General features: G+C 38.6%; 2 protein-coding genes across 5 annotated transcripts; one reads left to right on the top strand and one right to left on the bottom strand.

Moving 5' to 3' along the window:
• Nucleotides 1-2,013: 2,013 nt before the first annotated feature.
• Nucleotides 2,014-4,271, bottom strand: LOC115686773 (uncharacterized). Its single transcript, XM_030612167.2, has 2 exons — nucleotides 4,047-4,271; nucleotides 2,014-2,454 (listed from the first exon to the last, which is right to left on the bottom strand). The coding sequence occupies exons 1-2, from the start codon at nucleotides 4,135-4,137 to the stop codon at nucleotides 2,231-2,233; spliced, it is 315 nt and encodes a 104-aa protein (XP_030468027.1). The 5' UTR covers nucleotides 4,138-4,271; the 3' UTR covers nucleotides 2,014-2,230.
• A 145-nt stretch (nucleotides 4,272-4,416) lies between these two features.
• LOC115686772 (DEAD-box ATP-dependent RNA helicase FANCM) lies at nucleotides 4,417-20,381 on the top strand. Of its 4 annotated transcripts, none has more exons than XM_056308162.1 (23): nucleotides 4,417-4,565; nucleotides 4,682-5,003; nucleotides 5,643-5,786; nucleotides 6,158-6,240; nucleotides 6,320-6,434; nucleotides 7,593-7,684; nucleotides 7,828-7,882; nucleotides 7,962-8,083; nucleotides 8,163-8,276; nucleotides 9,271-9,362; nucleotides 10,408-10,538; nucleotides 11,470-11,530; nucleotides 11,646-11,716; nucleotides 13,823-13,872; nucleotides 13,940-14,105; nucleotides 14,341-14,468; nucleotides 14,549-14,881; nucleotides 14,959-15,025; nucleotides 15,868-16,482; nucleotides 16,591-17,073; nucleotides 17,251-17,302; nucleotides 18,397-18,546; nucleotides 19,468-20,381. In XM_056308162.1, exons 1-23 carry the CDS (start codon nucleotides 4,518-4,520, stop codon nucleotides 19,997-19,999), a joined length of 4,026 nt encoding a protein of 1,341 aa, XP_056164137.1. In that variant the 5' UTR covers nucleotides 4,417-4,517; the 3' UTR covers nucleotides 20,000-20,381. The 4 variants fall into 4 exon arrangements, with proteins under 4 accessions (XP_056164137.1, XP_056164139.1, XP_030468026.2 ...); XM_056308164.1 differs by having other exon boundaries at nucleotides 9,271-9,464; nucleotides 14,762-14,881; XM_030612166.2 differs by having other exon boundaries at nucleotides 9,271-9,464.
• The last annotated feature ends 115 nt before the right edge of the window (nucleotides 20,382-20,496 follow it).

Raw genomic sequence — 20,496 nt, 5'->3', positions numbered from 1 at the left:
TAATCACAACCGACAAATCAAGAAGCTTCTAAACTAATATATTCTAGGGCCTGTTTGATTTTGAACAAGTTTTTCCAAATCTTCATTTGTTGGTGAGAAAAATCATTGTTATTTTCCACATCTTTGAAATCCTATTTGGGAAGTAAATATGGCGTAAAATGGCGTCTCGAGATTGAAAATTGAGAGAGCATATTTATAATTTATTGTAATCGCAACATTATGAAGTGCCGGATTATAGAAGAGTTCATTTTCCGTCGCGACTTTAAACTTTTCAAATGATTTTTCTTGTATTTATTATGAGACGTCGAGTACGAGCTACTTGTTTGAAAACAACACAGGTTTAGAAATGAGTGATAAGGATGGAGAATAAAATAGAAAAAGCAAGTAGATATATGAATTTTAAACTAAGGTCTGAATTTGACAGCTTTCGGATGAGAAAATTTTACCATGGTAACCACACTCACCTTTGAGATTTAAAGGTTTAAATTACGGTACATGAAAAAATTATAATTAGCTGAGTGTGGTTACCATGCATTATTTCACTTTGAAGTGCCATCAAATGCGTTATTTTTCTTATAAACTATTTACTTTTATGATTCCTTATAATTTTGGGTGGCCACATTCCTGTTAATCAAAGGGGCTTTAACAAATCAGTTTAATAGAATAGTCTTAGCATGTCTAGCAATACACTAGTCAATTCCGCATTCTTGGAATGTACTGTTCCTGAGGTGTATTTTTCAGAGATGTTGACTTGAGATTAGCTCAAGCCAGGTCAACAGGATATGAAATAGCTGTAACTTGTTGCCGAGGTTGGTCCGTCTGGCCTTTCTTTGAGAAATGAAGCTGCCAAGTACTCCAAAGAAGAAGATGAAACCAGAACGGTGCCTTGACTCATTACTATTACTCACTCCCTACATCCAGAAACTGTGAACTACTCAGACGTCACGTGGGTAATATAGTTAACGAGAGAGAGAGAGAGAGAGAGAGAGAGAGAGAGATTATACACATTCCGCGCGACAAACAGATAGACTGATCCTCTCCAGGTCCATTGGAGGACGGGCTTCAGACATCCCTACATTGCACGCTTGGTTGAGTTTATGCCGTCGAATCACATAAAAATCGATTCAGAGACAGCGAAGAGAGAACGAAATCTTGTCAGCAGTATAAACAGAACCAAGCTCCTCCAAGACAAACTGAAGTCCACTTTGAGCGGTTAACTCTAGGTGGATCCTTCATCATCTTCGTGTCCAACAAAAAGTTAACTCGTGCTTTAACCAAAACAACCTTCCTTTTCTTTAGAGTCCTAATAACTTCGACCTGTCTCCGGTTAATGTGGATATCGACGGGGGATGGATTTTCAGTTCCCCATCCCCAATAATAGCAGATCGTCGAAAACTTGCCCATGTTAACTGTCCCTCTAAACGAGGGAGTGCAATCCTTGTCTACTGTCGGAAACCAACTTAGGCCAGTTTGAAGTATCATAAAAGCATAAAGGAAAGAACGAAACGGATGGGCAACCATAAAATTAATAGAATCTGGCCAAAGAAAGCACGGATTGACCAAACGTTTTGGGCATAGACATTGATAGTCATCTTGATTAATTCCCGCAAGTGAAACCGAAGGTGCGGTTAGCACTCGGCTTCGCTTCAGGTTTTGGGCAAGAAGTCCATGACTAAAACTGGACAAGGTAGCCTTTAAAATGTCTCAAGAGAAGTACAATTAGCTAACATGAAGTGAGGTAAAATTAAAAAGTCCTATCAAGCAAGTCTTAGTATGTTAACAAGAAGCATGAATCATGATTCTATTTGACATACCACCGACAAAATGCTCCACACTTTTTAGTTTTTTAAATTCGACAAGTCTTTACATGCATCCCCTGTATATCCAGAGGCCCGTATCACGGGCACATTTCATTCGGCACAACTTTGAGAGTCAAGCACGTACAAGAAACAATTGGAACAGCTATTCTATCTTTCCCCAGACACATGAGCAGAAAACAAATATAAGCAGATATTACTCAGGAAGAGTATGTACTGAAATATCAGTACCATGGGAAAATCAAAGAACTTATTCAAGGTCTTCCAACTGACGAGATGATCAAAGCTTATAGCAACAAAAAGACACAACATTCAGAAGGAAAACGACTAAAACCATACCAGCAGGCAAAGGCCTACTGTCTTGGGCATTGGGCAAAGAAGTCATTATTGCTGCGATGAGGCTCTGCTAAGAATTAACCGGAAGCAGTCTTTTTCTGCTGAAAAATGACAGCATAGACGGGCACACCGACGCCAATGCTGAAGGCAGTAATAACAGCAAGAGACATCTTCAGCGCTTGATGTTTCATCCTGTCCAAGTTGTACATATGCTTTGCATGAAGGTAGAAAGGCTCGTCATGGCCATGTGCATGCCCACCTCCCATCCTTTTCACCCCAGTTGAGTGGATTTCTCTGCTGACTGTCAAAAAAGGGAATGCAACAATCACAATGGCTAGAAATTCCAAGATGATCTTGATGATGGATGCCATCATTTATGGTAACTGTTGTGTTCTGAACACTGAGAAAATGAGATTTCTTCTCAAGTTGAAATATAAAGCAAGGACATAATTAGATCGACCAAGTACACTACCCACCATGTTTATAAAGACAGACAAATGAGATTTGTTTTCAAGTTAACGATCATCCAAGAATCTATCTTGAAACTCTGAGGCCCAAGCTCAGCCGAATGATTGTTCTGACCAACAATGGAATCATGAGTTAAAGCTGCAGTGGTCATGATTCCCCATTGGCTCACCAATCCAACCCTCTCTCGCTCCCCACCCGACATATAGATGCATTAAGCAAGCTCTCCACTAAAATAACATACATCGGGCACGTGTAACTGAGATTAAAACAGCTGAGAAGAAACTGGAAAAGCTCTATGCATATTTTCCACATACAAAGGAACTTCTGAATACTGTCCCACGACATCTAGTAGCAGTTAGCTGGACCAAAATGTATTTTAGACCAGCGATAGCAAGGATTAAAACCCTGCGCATACATATAAAGCATCAAATAGCCGTCAACCCTGACGAGCTTTTTGATTCAAAAGAACTAGGATAAAAGAAATCAAGCATGATTCAGCACGTCACAGGTACATCCAAATATAACCGAAAATATGGGTAAAGTCAAAGTACTAATTTTGCAAAGTATTGTGTACTCAGGGCAAGTGAGGGAACACAAAATGTACTGAAAAGGAGTAGCATCCCAGCAATTGAATGACCATGTCGATCAATCTACACTCGATTAGACGAGGGTGTAAGAGACCAAAATTTGCCAGAATGTACACATTTCTCCATCAAATATGAATTAAAGGAAGATGTCAAATGTTTACATGTCATAGAACTCCCTGCAATCTACACCCCCGCTTTTACATAAGTCAAAAACCAAAATTTGCCAAAATGTCAATGCTCATCATCAGCATACAAAGTTAGCAAAAGTAAAGTAAGTTTCGAGGATCATCAATGTAATAGGTTTTGCTTTACCTATCCAAATTTCAACAATCAATCAGAATCAGCCCACATCCTATGCACACGAAAGCTCCATGCCACCCTATAAAAAGTTTCCCACGAACCATAATTTCTCTTCAAAAGATTGCAAAATCTAAGGGGCATGAGGTTCTAAATACGCCACCATACCATCAATAACCTAACAATAAAACTGAATATACCCAAAACCCTAAGTGATCCAAACTCCATGTTCTAGCATAACCCCACAATCTTCAAGAACGATTAAGCTCTCTTCACTTTCGAAGCACAAACGTCACGGCCAAAGTGAAACCACGAGAGGCCACAATCATACACAGAAAGAAACGAACTTTTTTCTAGCAAAGATCTCTCCATCTCTCTTCCTCGTGCGAATCTCGGGAACCGGTCAAAAATCACAAAATCTAAGAGCTCGGCCATAAAAAATCCCATCGTCCGATTCATTCTTCAGAGCGAGAAAAGCACGAAAACAGGACTAAAGAAAGCTCGGAGGGAGAGAGAGCGATTCGGAGGGTCAATGGCGGACCTGACTTGGGGAGAAGCGAGGCTGCAGAAGCAGAAGAAGAAGAAGCTAGAAGCTGCTTCGATGCGGATCTCAAGCTATTGCTCAACGCCATAATCACTCTCTCGCAAAGCGATCAACCGCCGCCGGTCTCAGATAGGCCTCCGTTCGGCTTCGTCTCGCTCGCTCTCTCTCTCTGCGTCTCTTCGTCTCTTCTACGCTCTTCCTCGCGACGGCTTCTGCATAGAAATCTGGCGAAAATGGAACACCTTTCCGGTCGGTTTCTGGATCCGAAAGCCCGGTGCTAAATGGGTCGGGCCCGAAGGCTCTCCAATTTGGATAAAAAGATGATTTTTACGAGCCTGGCCCATTTTCACATCCCATTTCTCTCTCCTTCCCTCTGAGAATTTCGACCGTCTTCTCCAGTTTTTGCCGCCATTCTCACTCTCTCTCTCTCTCTTCCGGCGTTCTGGGTCTGACTGACAGTCCAGTGTCATGGCTTCGACCGCTCCTCACATTGTCATCGACGACGAGGAAGACGACGTGCGTCCCTTCTCTTTTTGATCTTCACGAGCTCTTAATACCGCGTGTCGCGTGCCTTCTCCTCGTTCAGCACCCGACTGATTGACCTTCCCCTCTCTCTCTCTCGTTCTCTCTAGGATTTCGACTGGGATGCGGCTGTCAGAGAGATCGACGCGGCCTGCGAGAGCTCGAGGCCGCCCGCCGCTTCGGACCCGTTTAAGACCCCACGCGTGGCGCTCGCCCCTTTGGGCAATGCGGAGCTTCTTCGCGTGTTTGGCAAGAAGAGCAATGGGGTTGCTCGACAATCGACGCTCGATAGCTTCGTAGGGAGATCCTTGGTGAGAACTGAACCGGGCAATTTGGCGATTCGGGGCGGGGAGCAAGCGCGGGTCGACTGTGATGATGCAGCGAGCTGCGTCGAAATCGATCCCGAGGCGGCCAAAACTTGGATATATCCAGGTTCCGATTCGGTTAAACCAAAGGCTTCTTTGCTCTGTTCATTTAATTTCCTTGGTGTCGGGGCAGGGAATTGTTGATTTTCGGGTCATCAAGATTATGATGTTTTGGGAAACGGCATGTTTCATTCTATTGTTGTTTCATTTTTTATGGTTTGAGCTTGCAGCTTGGCATACTGTCTTGGTAGCGCCTACCGGGGCACATTTCTTTGCTATTTACAGGGCATTGGTCGTGTATTTCCTTAAACGACATTATGTGCCTCTCCAATTCACTATTCTTCATTAGTTGAAATATTGAAAAAGATCGAGACTTACATTGATGTGGTAGAATGCTAAATTGATAGAATGTGCTTTCACCGATGAAGTTTAGTATTGAGATTCTCTTTTTGCCTTTAATTTGCCTTCAATGTGTTGGTGGTTGTTCCTGTGCTAAACAGCAGTGTTAAGTATAGCTGTATTTTTGAATCTAATTATAGTTCTTGAATTTGTCTCTTTGCTTGCTTGAAGACTTAAAGTTCATTGGTTTGTGGAACTTGGCTTCAATTTATGCTAGTCATAATTTGTCAGAAGTTGAGTTATTCAAGTCAGTTTTTTGTTTGTAGCCCTAAAACTCAAACTATTTTTTTTTTCTCTTTGGTTGCAGTAAATGTGCCACTTCGTGATTATCAGTTTTCTATAACAAAGACAGCACTTTTTTCGAATACATTGGTTGCATTGCCGACGGGACTTGGGAAGACACTTATTGCTGCAGTCGTGATGTTTAATTATTTCAGATGGTTTCCTGAGGGTAATATGATTCGACTACTATTCTTCAACACATGACTGTCTGGTTATTGATCCATATATTTTGAAAGTTTTAAGTTCACATGCTCATGAAGAGGATGAGGGTGGGGGCAAAAAGGATTTGCGTTCACCATGCCTTTCCTTGGGCAAATGACTGATCACCAACCAATTTCAAGAAGTAAACATTTAAGGTGTTACTCGGAAAATTTTCATGCTTGGTCATATTGTTTGATAATATTGCTTGCCAGAATTACATTTTAAATTGTCCCTAAGATCGAACTAGTCCAACTGGTTGAATCGGCCGGTCAGGTTTTTAAAACATAGCTTACAATAGGCATCATTATCCATTTCTTGCAATTCTTTTTTCCATGATAGGGAAAATAGTCTTCACTGCTCCTTCTCGTCCACTTGTGATACAACAAATAGAAGCATGCCATAATGTCGTCGGAATACCACAGGTTAGATTCTCCTTTTACTCTCCGCGAGACTCGCTGTTACAGCCTTGTCAATGTCTTATTCATATAAAAAATATTGCAGGAATGGACGATCGACATGACTGGCCAGATGAGCCCTGATAAAAGAGTTCACTTTTGGAAGAGTAAACGAGTATTTTTTGTTACTCCTCAAGTGCTAGAGAAAGATATTCAATCTGGTGTGTCTCTGAAAGCTGCTATCACATACCATTTTTGGGATTGATGCTGATGAGGGAGATGTTTATAGTTTATCAAGCTGGCACAATGACCTATCAGGATTCTACGGAATAGAGTCGTCAGTAGAATTGGTCATATTTTGCAGTAATTCTTAAAGTGAGATCATAGCTAGCAAAGTATCTTTATTGTGGGGTTGAAACTTTGGATCCCATTTGCTCACCTAGCTTTCATCTCTCAGTGTCAGTGTCAATATTTCCATGATTTGAGGAATGTGCATATTAGTAGCATATTAGTACTTTAAATTCAGTTTGTGAAAGAAATGGTAATATAGATGCAAAATTCTTAAGACATCCACCTTAAGCCACATAAGTTGAAGCCAATAGGGAATCCATCCTCTCTTGAAGCTCTTACGTCGAGTGGAAGTGGAACAGGGTTATTGTCTAAAATTGGTTTTATAATGAGTCTTTGTTAAAGCTACTTTTCTAGTCATCCAAATGAGAATTAATGGATCTCTAACATTGAAGTGTATAGACAAAATTAGTAAGTGCCCTGACAGGGTTAGATTACTCATATTATGAATGAATGAAGTAGAAGGAATCAATGGTGCCGTTGAAGTAAAGCCCAAGATTATAAGTGATGCTTATAAGCTGGAGGGAATAAATTAATAGCAGGTATATTGCATGCTTGTACAAGCTTTGCAATTTAGCCGTCAGATTCACTTTCTTTTTAACATTTGAAGTAGCAAAGTTCATAAATACCATTTTAATGGATGTTCATTTTTTAAAATAAAAGTGTTTTACATTGTGGAAGGCCATTAAAAGGACATATATAATTATCATTTGCATGTAATAGCTTTACTTTTGGAGTCATGGTGCTGGAGTTTCTGATCTACCATTTCGCATATGATGGTTGTCTGCATTAAACTCACATACTCTTAAAGTGCGTGTAACATGTCATATGCCATTTCTATGCCTAGTGTGTAAAATGATGATGGCAAGATTGTTCCTTCTGCATTTTAGATGATGCCTATATAAACTTTTAGGAACTTTTGTGCCTGCATATCTTAATTGGATAATATTTTGATTATTAATTCTTAGGTTGTTAGATTTTTCAGTTTCTGTTGTTGAAATTTATCTTGCTAATAAGTTGAGTTTTTGCAGGAACATGTTTAATGAGACATCTCGTCTGCCTGGTGATTGACGAGGCCCATCGAGCCATGGGAAACTACTCGTATTGTGTTGTTGTTAGAGAGGTTAGTCTTCCTTTCTTCTGGTTTTTTTATGAAGGAATTGTTATTATCTTTTCCAAGAGATATGTGTACATGTATTCTGTTCAAGAGTGCATTTACGTTCATCTTTGGTGAAAGGATATAAGGCTTGTATTCAAATTTTCCAGTTGATAGCCCGAGCTGTGCACCTGAGGATATTAGCTTTAACAGCGACACCAGGATGTAAGTATTGTGACTACTGTTTACATATGTTTTAGAATGTTCAATAGGTTACTCATATTCTTACATAAGGTAATTGCAGCAAAGCACCAGACCATTCAGCATGTAATTGACAATTTGATCATATCAACCCTCGAATATCGCAACGAAAGTGACCCTGATGTCAGCCAATATGTTCATGACAGAAAACTAGAGTTGATTGAGGTATATAATTTACTGTCTGTCATTTTTGTCTATTCTTGAAAGTATGTGTGTTGACTTATACTTTCTTTAATGCCACCAGGTAGCTATGGGCAAAGAAGCTATCGAAATAAATGATTTGCTTTTGAATGTCATCCGCATCTATGCAGCTCGACTTAATGCGATGGGCATACTGCTGAATCGGGATTATCAAGCTGTATGATTCCATCTGCTTTACATGTCCATAGACACCTTATGAGATAACAAAAATTCAAATTTCATATATTGCTCCATTTTTGTGTTTCCAATGTTTGACTTTATACCCAGTTGAACTTTATTGGGGGTACAGATTGTGAACATGCTGGCACACCATCGAAATCCCATGGCGAAAATCCTGGAAGAATGCATTGAATATATGATTGATAACATAACTAAGATCTGTATAACAATGGTGTCCAAGATCTAGTCCTTTTGTGTTGCTTTTAAGATATTTGCTATGTAGAACACTACGTCGTAAGATTTTAAATTCATGTTTTTCTTGCTGGAGTTTTACTCTATATCTTATGTGATTTCTATTTTAAGATGGATTTTACACAACTATTATTCTCTAGAGTCTGTTTGGAGAAAAAATGAATCATATCTCATTGAGGGAGATATGGTTTAGGACATCTTGTTAACTCTTTTATGCTACTCTTAGATTGCCCAGAAGTTACAGATATTTGATAAAATATTACTAAAACTTATGTTCTGTGGAGTTGCGATAACTAGTGGGGTGTTTATGCTAAGTGATAAAAGTATATCATCGTCCTTAGTGCTTGTTATGGAAGTATTGAACGGCTGAACATGATGAATGAGTCTTGTCTTGCAAATGATGATGGCTGTTATGCTGGAACAGAGGGTTCCTGACCATTATCCTTTTGGATCGAATGGTGGCCCTTCTGCTCTCAGATAAGGTATCATTGATTAGGTTCTGATTGCTTGCTCTAATAAGTTGTACATGATAGATTTCTGGAAAGTATGCCTCGGAAAGTGCAGAAAAAATGTACTTCTGCTTATAAAAATTTCAGTCGCAATTTTTTTTCCCTTCTGTGTGGGTTACATTGGATTTTGTCCTGTGTGTTGACCGGCTCATCGTTTGCTTTTCCCTAGTTACTGTCATTCTTCATCATTCCCCGACATGCACTTGAAAATCATCTTTTAAACTTTCGCAGTTGAGTCCATCGGACTTGCTTAATTCAAGGGATAAATTTCGTCAAGCACCTCCGCCTGAACTTCCGCAATTGAAATATGGAGAGGTTGAAAGGTTTTTTGGAGCCCTTATCACCCTTTATCACATTCGCAAATTACTCTCAAGCCATGGCATAAGGCCAGCATACGAGATGCTCGAAGAAAAGTTGCATCAGGGGTATGGCAAGGTTCATGTGTGTTATATATTTATACGTTGTGTAAAAGATGAAATTCTTTGCTCTTGGTGGCATGCTGCCTAAGCGTGTTGTTCTCTATAGATGTAGTGCTTTTCGGATGTAGATGGCAGTTACATATACCTGCAGTTCCCTGAGTGTTCAAAAGTATTTTTAAGAATGGTATGAGATTGTACACCCTTCTCTCCCGCATTTAGCTAATTAAATAATAGGCTTCTACAAATGTGGCTCTTGAGTGGATATGTTCCCCTAATTAAATTTGTTTTTTGTTCTCTACTTGACACCCATAAAAAACCTTCCTATGCCCCACTAGTGGTCAAATACCACTTATTGCTTCCCGAGTTTTGAACATGGGTGGTCACCTGTGGTATGGTATGCTTGGTTTCACTGCACCAAGCTTCTATTGGTTGAAAACCACTTATGCCCCACTAGTGGTTGAAAACCACTTATTGCTTTCCGAGTTTTGAACATGGGTGGTCACCTGTGGTATGGTAAGCTTGTTGCAGTGGCACTGGCCTTCCATTGCTTATTAAATTTTCCTTTTCTACTATCAACCTTAACTGCATTTTTTATGGTGCACGAAAAATAAAGGAAGAATACACATAGCAGCCTTCATATGAGGATGGGTTTGCAGGTGGTGAAATCATAGTGAGACCTTCTGGATTTGCTTCTGCGGTGCACATTTTTTTTTACTTTAATTGATCATCTGAAAGGAATATCAATTAGTGTTAACAATATGTATCTCTTTGTATCTTGCTTTTATTCGGTTACACATGTGATGCTCCTTTTTTTACTTACACTAATAACAGACCTGTACATGTTTTAAACAGATTACAAATATCATCTCATGTTGCCATTTTTATCATGGTATAGTGCAAAATGTTGACATAAAATAGAACATATCTGAACTCTATTCAAATTCTGCAGGTCTTTTGCAAGCTTGATGAGTAGAAATGAAGATATTAATAAAGCGAAACTCATAATGCAGCAAAGCTTGTCTCGTGGTGCACCTAATCCAAAACTATCAAAAATGTTAGAAGTGTTGATTGACCACTTCAGTATGTGGGCACGGTATTCTTTAAATTTGCATGTTCTCAATTTACACAGCCTATATGCTTTTGCCTTTTGCCAGTGATGTGCCAGATATCTGTCGCTTATGTTATTGGTTGATCATTCTTGATGTTTAGAATTTTAGTTTTTTGTTTTTGAATCTGTATAGAGTGAATGTAAATAAACTACTGATTTGTGATAGTCACGCAACCGGAAAGTTTTAGAGAATTAAATATCACTATTGGGGTTTTTCCTTTTCTTTGCTCCTGCTTGTAACTGCTGTTTGTTAGTTAAAGCAAATTGAAGAGCTACAAACTGCCATTTACATCTCCAATTTTTTTTTTAATTACAAGTTAGACCAAATCTCCTAATTACGTTACTCTTAAGTTGTCATTATTGATGTACTCTGAAACTTCATTTAGATCTGTAGTGCCACCATCTCATCTTACCATGAAATATGGCATTGGCAGGAACATATGCCAAGAAGAAATCATACGAAGTTTAACAGGATTGTTCACTAATATCAGTTTGAGTTCCAATTGTCTTTGCTGATACCACAAGCAACATGGAGAAAATAATTTATGACAAATAGTGAATGGAAACTAGAAGCTTATCTAAATAGCAGTTAGTTGTCTAGCTTGAGCGATCATCTATAATTCATTGTTAAATTTTAATTGATTGATCAGTTGATAATAAAAGAGATTGTTTATAATTTGACAAATGTGATGACCAATTATAGAACCGGTGCTATTGCTGTAGCTTATTTGCGAAGGTCTTTGAGCAGATGGCACAGGCAGCTTGTTAGCTTACAACAGACCTTATAGCCTAGGAAATGTTCTTTTTCGATATCTTTCATCTAATCTGATGATGGATAGATTTCTTTCTGGTATGATGGATCTTACATTCTGTGATCAATCTGATGCCTATTGCTGTCTGCAGAAAAAAATGATCCTCAACAGTCGAGGGTTATCATTTTCTCAAACTTTAGGGGAAGTGTCAGGTAAAATGTCATTATATGAACCTCTTGTTGCTTGTTGCAGTATCTCTTGAAATTACTTCATCGCATTTTTTAAGGGGACTTCTTTTGCTGTATCGCTTAATTATACTTGATTCAGGGACATTATGGATGCATTGTCAAACATTGGGGATATAGTCAAAGCTGCACAATTTGTTGGTCAAAGTTCAGGTTTATTTTTCACTAAGAATATGTTACTTTGCCAACATGAGATTTCTAGGGATTGTATGTCTTTGTGAGATCCATGTCTTTTTGCTTAGCAATCACTTTGTCATTTTTAAAATTATGAGGTAACTTTTCTTAGAAGTAGCTGTCAGATGAACATGAGTATTAAGATTTACGATCAAGTTCTCTCCATATTACATTGAGAAACCACTTAACAAGGGAAATAGCAATGCATGGATATGGATGTGTTGCAATGCAAATGCAAAAAGCATAGCTTGTCGAGGCAGAGATATCAAGCAGTCAGTTTTGCGTTACTACCTTAAACTTTAAAGCTACAAGTGTCAGGATTCCATCATGGATCTCCTCCAGTTAAGAATTCTTAGTCTTTATTAGAGCCTTACTCGATCTAAGTTAGCAACATTTCTGGATATATGCTACAAGCACTGCTGCACGGCAGCCATCACTTTTTGCCAATTTCATACCATCAAGGCCAGCTTTGAGTGCTATTGCACGCACTCTGGAGTGTTCTTCTGTCACAGATATGTTGGTTCTCCATTGAAAATGCTTTTAGGCACTCTACATACTTGAAGGACAATAAGAGTGTTCTCTCTATTGAATGCTTGATAACCGTTTTCCTCTAAGTTCTTTGAGAAGTAGGATTTATATTTGGGCGTTGACGATAAGCTCGTTAGGAGCTATATGTTAAAAAGTCTAACCCAAAAGCTTAAGCTGTTAGGTGGAGGAGATCACGTGAATATAAGGAGCATTTAGGACCCGTTATCAATCGATGTGGGATAATACTTCAACAGTATCAAAAGAATCGATAATTCAATGTCTTCACACACGAGAGAATTGTAGGCCAACGGCAAGGCAGAAACAATTCCAGACAAGAAGATCCAAAAAATCGTAGAAGAAGTTGAACCACCCATCGCGGACTACGAAGAAGTTTTAGTTTATCTTATAGAGGTGAAGTTTAGGGCAGATACTAGATTCAAAGAATCACCTCATTAGTGCTGCCCTACTGGGGTTAGGGTTTCAGTTCAGATCTGGCTCTGATATCATGTTAGAAAGTCAAACCCAAAAGCTTAAGCTGCTAGGTGGAGGAGACTACATGATTATAAAAAGCATTTAGGACCGGTTGTCAATCGATGTGGGATAATACTTCAACACCCCTACTCACGTGCAAGCCGAATTACGAGCGGCACGTGAAATTTTGACTATGCACATTCACATGGAATTTTTACCACGCACATTCGCGAAAGGGATAACATTGGCTCTGATACCATGTTGAGAGAAAAAATTGAACTGAATGCTTGGTTAATTCTATGTGACCCCAAGCTATCTATTTATAATAAAGCAAAAAGGCCAAAATTACAATATTACTCTTATTGCTGCAAGACATAAAAATAATAAATGAAATAGACAAATATGCCCCTATTAGCCAAGTACTCAACAGATATTATGTTAGAAAGTCCAACCCAAAAGCTTAAGCTGTTAGGTAGAGGAGACTGCATGAATATAAAGAGCATTTAGGACTTGTTGTCAATCGATGCGGGATAATACTTCAACACTATACGTGTGTACTACAGTTACAATCTAGGTTACAGGTTTCATGACTGTCACAAAATCACTAGAATTCATTTATGATATGATTAAAGGGGAGGAAAGGATCAAATATTCTTTTTGAAATGCAATTGTTGGAAAGTTGTAGTTTAAACTTGAGGTTACACCAGTCCTGGCACTCAAACAAGTCACGAATTTAAAATGTAATTTAGTATCTTGATAATATTGAATTATGAACATGTGAAGAAATGAAATAAGGCAAACTTTAGTCATTGATTTTCACACTATTGATTAGCATGGGATTTGGATTTGTTGACTTCTAATTACTGCATTCATGCCTGGTTTCTGTTTCAGGATTTCCTCTCCATTAGTTTGGTTATTCTCAGCTGACAGTTCAAATCTTAAATATGGGAAATCTTAATGATGGACGGAATTTTCGTACATTTACCCTTTCCATTGATGATTACTTTTCTAATTATAACGTGCATTCGTCTGATTTCTAAATTGTGGCTGTTGTCAAACAATTTGTTGATCAGCATTCTTTTACAGGAAAATCACTTAAGGGACAGTCACAAAAGGTTCAGCAGGCTGTTCTGGAGGTAATGAGGTGATCATATATGCTGCTTCTCATGACCCTTGAGTTATTCTGACTTTGCTACCCTGCAGAAATTTCGAGCTGGTGGATATAATGTCATTGTGGCCACATCGATTGGTGAAGAGGGTCTTGATATCATGGAAGTTGATCTAGTAATATGTTTTGACGCTAATGTCTCACCTCTACGTATGATACAGCGCATGGGAAGAACTGGAAGGAAACATGATGGACGTGTGGATATCCTTTAATATTTTTTTATACAATTGACTAGGTTGCGTATTGTTTGGCCTTAAAAAAAGATTAAGTTGCTTTTTGCTTTCAAATAAGTGGGATATGAAAGCCAATGCGTTATTTATTCTTTATTCCTTTGTTTTCTTTCTTCTCTCTCTCTTTGCTTTTCTTGAGATCCTACATAATCATTGTGTGTTGACTACTTAAAGCTTACCTCCAATTGTCCTTGACCAAAGTTTACTAGTGTTAGCTTGTGAGGGGTCAGAGCTGAAGGGTTACAGGCGAAAGCAAGCTAACAGCAAGGCAGTAAGTAAGCACATGCGGAATGGAGGGATTGCAAGTTTTAATTTCCATTTGAGTCCCCGAATGGTGAGATATTATGAAGTAGGAACTAAATAATTCTTCCATGTCACAGTTATTCCCTAACTTGTACATACCACTTCTTGTAGATTCCACATATTTTCAAACCAGATGTCCAGTTTGTTGAGCTATCAATTGAAAAGTTCGTTCCTCGTGGAAAGAAAGTCAAAGATGATGACGTTGTTGAGAAGCCAATGTGGAAGAAGAATTTAACTGTCAAGGAATCTGATATCATTGCCAAGTATTTCAACAATTCTGGAAATAAATGGAGACCATCTCTTATTGCTTTTCCTCACTTCCAGACTTTTCCATGTAGAGTGCACATAGTCATGCATTCATGCAGAACAAGTGTGATGATCGATGCGATGCAACATTTGCAAGGAGTACTTTTTTCTAGAGATAAAGATGGTCTCTCCGTTGAGGTTTGTTCCTGTCCCGTCAATCCATTGTTGTTTATTATTTTCTCTGCCAGTGTTACTTATTCATGCATCTGATTCAGGAGAAAGAGTGCTTAGCTGAACAACATGGATCTAAGTCGGTAGAACAACACAACGATGGTGGTCAAGGTATTATAGTTTGAGAGCCATCTACAATTTAAGTAGTTTCTGGATGAGATAACTCATTTTTGTTGAGTTATCTACTTGAAGGTTTCTTCTTCTGGTATGAAATAAGTATAGCCCAACAAAACTATACAGCCCATCATACGATCCATTGTAGCAGTCCATTTAGCTTTCAGTAATGGTCGTTTGTCGTCGTGCGCATGTGACCTTTCTATTGTGCCAAAACTAGCTGAGGGAACAAACTGTCAAGAGGGGTAGAATGTGTAAGGTTTCATAAACATGGAAGTCATCATAAACTTCTATCAGTATCTCGACAACTATGTCATTTGGGGTGATGGGCTGAGTTGCTGGTGTTAATAGCATCTAATATTTGTGCATACACTTATTCTGGTAACCGGAACCTCCTTCAATAGTTTGTACCATGTACGTGGACAGAAATAGCTACAGCAGGTTGCTGCATGTTGACTCATTTTCTCTTTCCTAAATAGATGCACACCGTAGGTTGTATGTATGAGTCTGTGTGTGTGAACGTATATACTCTACATGCACACAGCATGTTGTATCTGAGTCTCTGTGTGTGTGTGTACGTACATACTCATTAACTTTTTGCCAAGAAACTTGTTGATTTAACAAGTGATGTATTGGTCATTTATAGCATTCATTTTATGTGCTCTTAGATTAGTTTATGGAGTGAGTGTAGTGTGTTTCCACAAGTTTTATTGATTAAATTAGTAGTTCGTATAATAGACATATTTCTGTTTTTCCTCGTTAGTTATGTACATGCATAATTTTCCACTTTCAGATAGTTATATGCTTGGAAAATGCTTTTGTATTGATTCTTTTGACAGATTTGCTGAACTTTGATGATTGTCCTGATATACATAAGCAAAGGAGTATATCAGACACACCTGTGCAGACCTCAGAAACTGCAGATCGCCGTTGCTTGTCTGCTATAGCTAGCAAAACTTCTACAGTGCACTCTTACCTCTTTAATTCAGATTTTGTGTCTGTTGACAATCTTGGAAATGTCCTAATTTTGTCAGTCCCTTCACTTCCTTCCACCAAAGTCACACAAAGTGATGACATATACCTGAAATGCCCCAAGAAAGATTCTAGCCGTTTCTTAGATGCAGCTCAAAGATCAGAAGAAGTGTGCATGCCATTTGGGGGTTCTGTGCAACGAGCTTCTGCTCAGACAGGATGTCTGAAGAGTGAAACTCAGTCCCTATCTACAGTCTTTGACTTTGATGCTCAGCATAACATGAAGAACACTGAGATAGAAAACCTGATTGGAGTATTGCCAGATGGAGGAGAAGGTACCAATGGAACACCGGAAGCCTTAAAAGTCAAAGAGCCATTTCCTCTGGCCAGTGGATCTAACGATGAAGAGGAAGATACAGAACTCAGTCCCCGACTTAGCAACTACATGGAAAGTGGAGTTGTTCCTGAATCTCCTGTTAAAGGTATCACGTGTCCTAACATCTCTTTTTGTACATTTGTTTTTCGTAAAACTTGGCAACTAGAAATTTCCTCCGACCAAAATTAATGTTGTGGGCAATATGGCTTTGTAGGAGAATCAAACGGTAAAGACAAAAGCGCCTTTGTCATCCCAGATCTTGTTTCGCCTCCGATATTTTGCGGCAACCACCTCTTTATGTCATCAAGTCAGGGGAAGAAGAAGGAACTTACAAAAGAATTTGATTCGTGCAGAGGAATTGTTTCTGGTTCCCCTACATATAATAGGATGCTCACTCCCTCGGCAAACATTAAGGATAGTTCCAACGAAAGTAAATGTGGCCATGCTTCTCCAGACAATCAGATGACACCGGAAAACAATATCAACAGCAGCCGTAGTAAGAATTGGTGTTTGACTCCCAATAGTAATTCAAACAGTGTGAAAGGTAGAAAGAAGCTCAGAAGGCTGCGAAGAGTTGGAGACTGTGCACGTAGGCAGGACCTGAATCACAAAGATAATTGCATTGTCCCCACAGTGGAATCTGATGGATCTTTTCCCGGTGCCAACACATTTCAAAATCAGAATAACTCTTACCAGGGTAACAGACTTTTTTAAGCATTTTTTTTCCGTTACATTAGTCCAGTTTCTCAACTCTGGCATCCTAACTTTCATTCCATTATTTACTGTGCTATAAATCCTCATTATGCTTCAACCTATATACCATTACTATGGATCTACATGCATATTTAACAATGTGTATTCATTTTACCTTTAGGTGAAAAGAAGACAACCAACAATGCCAGAGCCTATATTGAAGAAGAAGCTGAGTAAGTACTTCTTTAAATCATCCGAGCTCGCAACAAACATCTTCTTTTGATGTGTTGCAATTATAACAGGATTGCTCTGGTTGATCTTCTATATAACAAGGCAGTAAATTATAGAAGAGAGAGTGATAACTCTTTAAGGAGAGGAGCAGGACCAAGAAATGATTGCATATTGGTGAAGGACAGTTTTATTGTTCCGTTGTATGAAGAACAGATGGATTGTCCGTGATTGGTGAACATGAATACCTGCTCATAAATTCAAAGCAGTGTTGTTAATCTTGGCGACCAATTAATTTTTCTAGTTGATTAATAGTTACATAATCCATGTTAAAGTTTACAAGTATCTTGTGAGTTAATGACCAAGATCTATTTCAGTAAGTTACAAATGGGGTTAACTTACGTAAAGTCGGTAATGTATTTGAATAAAAGTTGGTAAATACTTAATTAAGAGTTGATAAGTTTTTTAAAAGTTGTAAATTGGAAAACTATCAGATAAAGTTTGGTAACTTACTCCATCAAATATTGGGCATTTTTTTTTTTATCTAAGTTGGTAATTTTCTAGATTTCAAGATGTGAATTTTGGATACACGAAAGGAATATGATAGATTTTTTCCTCTTGAAGAAGCCAATCTGCTCATATATACTGTATATTTTATGTCTTACTAAACTTTCCTTTTTTTTTTGCCTAATGTCTCCTTAAAGCTTGTTGACAAGTACCTATTAATATTATGGCCATGAGTAGGAACATTGTGCAACATAAAGATTACAGGATGAGAATTTGCAGCAACCAAACTAGTTAAGACTCCAGATCCATTTGATGATTTCACAATTGAAGTAATAAAATAACAAAATATAGGGGAATTACTTTTGTAAAGATCCAACATTACAAAGATTCTCTGCACAAGTTGGAAATCTTGAGGAAAAAATAGGCGATTTAGTTGATCTTTCCTAGTGCATGGGTTTGCTTTAGGGGATTTCATGTTGCAGTATGTTTTACATACATAAATGGGGAGGCAATTGCATGAAATATAAGGTTCAATTACCCTACCGTATTACATTTTGATTGATATGCTTGCTTGCTTCATGGTTCTGCTTAGGGTATCTTCTGGAGCTGAAGCATCTGACGATGAAGAAGATGACCTTGACAGAGATACATATGAGGACAGCTTCATTGATGACGGGACAAATCCTACAGCAGCAAGTACTCAAGACATTACTTGTACGGTTGATATGATGGCAGTGTACAGGTCCTTTCCTCTCTCTCTCTCTCCCTCTCTGTGCGTGCTCACAGCATCGGTATACGAGGTGATATGCAGAAAGCGGATGCATGGCAAATCTAGCAAACTTTAGGCTGGAAATTACCATATTAAGAGAAGGGAATGGAATTTTGCTGTGCTGCTATGCGGAGAACTTGGACATTTCTTTTCCAGTCAACTCCGTCAGCAAATCAACAATACAAATTAGAAAAGAAGTTATATTATTTGTTTAGAAAGGTTTCTGTCCCTCAGATCTTTCATGCAGAAAACTGGGAACTGGAAAATCTTTATGCATCTTATGAAGCAGCTTAGTTGAAAAACATAACATCAATTAATTACCTGCACTTAAGTGCAGGGTGTTTTCCAGGCTAACAAAACTCAACTTTTTGTATTCATTGAATGCGTTGATTACAAATACAAAGCAACTAGCTGAAGTTCTAGAAATTGACAGAAAATAAAAATATGCTGAGCGATTGCTCTTCTTTTAAGTGCTTGCTGAATGAAGCGCTATTATGAAAGGACATGATGCTTTATTTAGCAAAGTTCTGAGTGCTACAATTTTGATAGATGGCCTACATAACTATGAAAGCTAACTATAGCAGCGAATAGAGATAGAAATATAGAAACGTTTTAGATTTCCGAAATTGGAAGTGGGTTCCGGCGACTCAGGCCTGTCCTGATGTATGAGAGAGCCCTGCACGTGTTTGGTTTCTGCATTCAATCTATTCTATATTCCGAGTTCGATTTTGTATGAATCATGCTAGCCAAGGATAAGTAAATTAATCAAATGTAATTTCCAATTCTTCTTCATCTCATAGCCAGGTAGTTTCCTAAATTGTATGGTGGCTATTGTTGTTTCTTATATTTATAGACTAAATTATTGATACATTAATGTTTTCTTTTTGAAAGCAGGCATTCTTTGCTAAGCCAGTCACCAAATGGATGGCGGATGAGTGAAAGCACAAGTTCTTCGGGAAAGAGTCTGCACTCTTTATATGCACCTGGAAGCAAACTGAAAAATCAGTCTGAAGGCGAAAGTGCTGAAAGCTTGTCGAAAGGCCATGAGAGAATCCCGAAAAGGATGCCTTCTACGGCTAGTTGTTCCACAACGGATGGGGGGAGTGATGTGGAAAGATTGAAGAGGAAATCGAGGTTCTGTGATCCAAGGTCTGTTACCGCAATCAACCTGGAGAGAGAATTCCTTTCTCAGGAAGATACTAGAAATGAAGAACCGGTCCGTCAGAATCAGGCTAATGGAGTTCCTGCCGATTGCGACCTCTTCTCTGATGATCACTTTTACGAGGGCGTCGATCTCGATGCCGTAGAAGCTCAAGCTACGTTGCTTCTCCAACGCACTTCTGAGTGCTTCAAGGAGAAGAAAGAGATGATTCCCAAGCCAAGCGATGGCTATCTTGGCTCTCCAACATTTGATCTCGGAATATGATACTACACCAGAAGATAACAAAAGAACCTACATGCATGGCAACATTTTCATGCGAAAGACTATATGGGTCCGCAGCTGCATCGCACAATAATTATTCAGATTGCTTCTACAAGATTCATACAGAGGTGCCTCTGCAGCATATCAGGTTGTCCCAGCCAGTCTTTCTCAGGTTTTATTAGTGTAGAGAAGCTAAATGTAAATTATCATAGGAATACATTTGGTAGATCCTGATGTGAAGAGTAGAAATAAAACACAGCATTCATATAGAGCGAGTTAGAGGTTGACTAGAAGCAAACATGGCAAAATGTTATTTGTATGAGCATGTGCACCATGCACTGCTTCTGTAATTTAAGCGAATCTTATTGCTGATTTACCGCGGCAATCTTTTTGATTTGGCTTCTTTACGGTAAAAAAACTGAAGACCAGACGGATAAGGAAACTAAGGGTGTGCATGGAATGCATTCCGGAATAAAAATTCTGTTCCGAAGCATTCAAAC

The sequence above is a fragment of the Syzygium oleosum genome, unplaced genomic scaffold, assembly GCF_021117445.2.
Source record: "Syzygium oleosum isolate NSW1041296 unplaced genomic scaffold, Sole_v2.1 Sole_v2.02, whole genome shotgun sequence".
NCBI lineage: Eukaryota > Viridiplantae > Streptophyta > Magnoliopsida > Myrtales > Myrtaceae > Syzygium > Syzygium oleosum.
This window is presented reverse-complemented; position numbering and strand designations above follow the sequence as displayed.

What these genes read in the sequence shown, in the direction of transcription:
- LOC115686773 (XM_030612167.2), bottom strand. Translation starts at nt 4,137, where the DNA reads ATGGCGTTGAGCAATAGCTTGAGATCCGCATCGAAGCAGCTTCTAGCT. An exon ending in CTCGCTTCTCCCCAAGTCAG is followed by an intron (nt 2,455 to 4,046) that starts GTCCGCCATTGA and finishes CTTTTTTGACAG; the next exon opens with TCAGCAGAGAAATCCACTCA.
- LOC115686772 (XM_030612166.2), top strand. Translation starts at nt 4,518, where the DNA reads ATGGCTTCGACCGCTCCTCACATTGTCATCGACGACGAGGAAGACGAC. An exon ending in ATTTGTTGGTCAAAGTTCAG is followed by an intron (nt 11,717 to 13,822) that starts GTTTATTTTTCA and finishes ATTCTTTTACAG; the next exon opens with GAAAATCACTTAAGGGACAG. An exon ending in TTCAGCAGGCTGTTCTGGAG is followed by an intron (nt 13,873 to 13,939) that starts GTAATGAGGTGA and finishes GCTACCCTGCAG; the next exon opens with AAATTTCGAGCTGGTGGATA.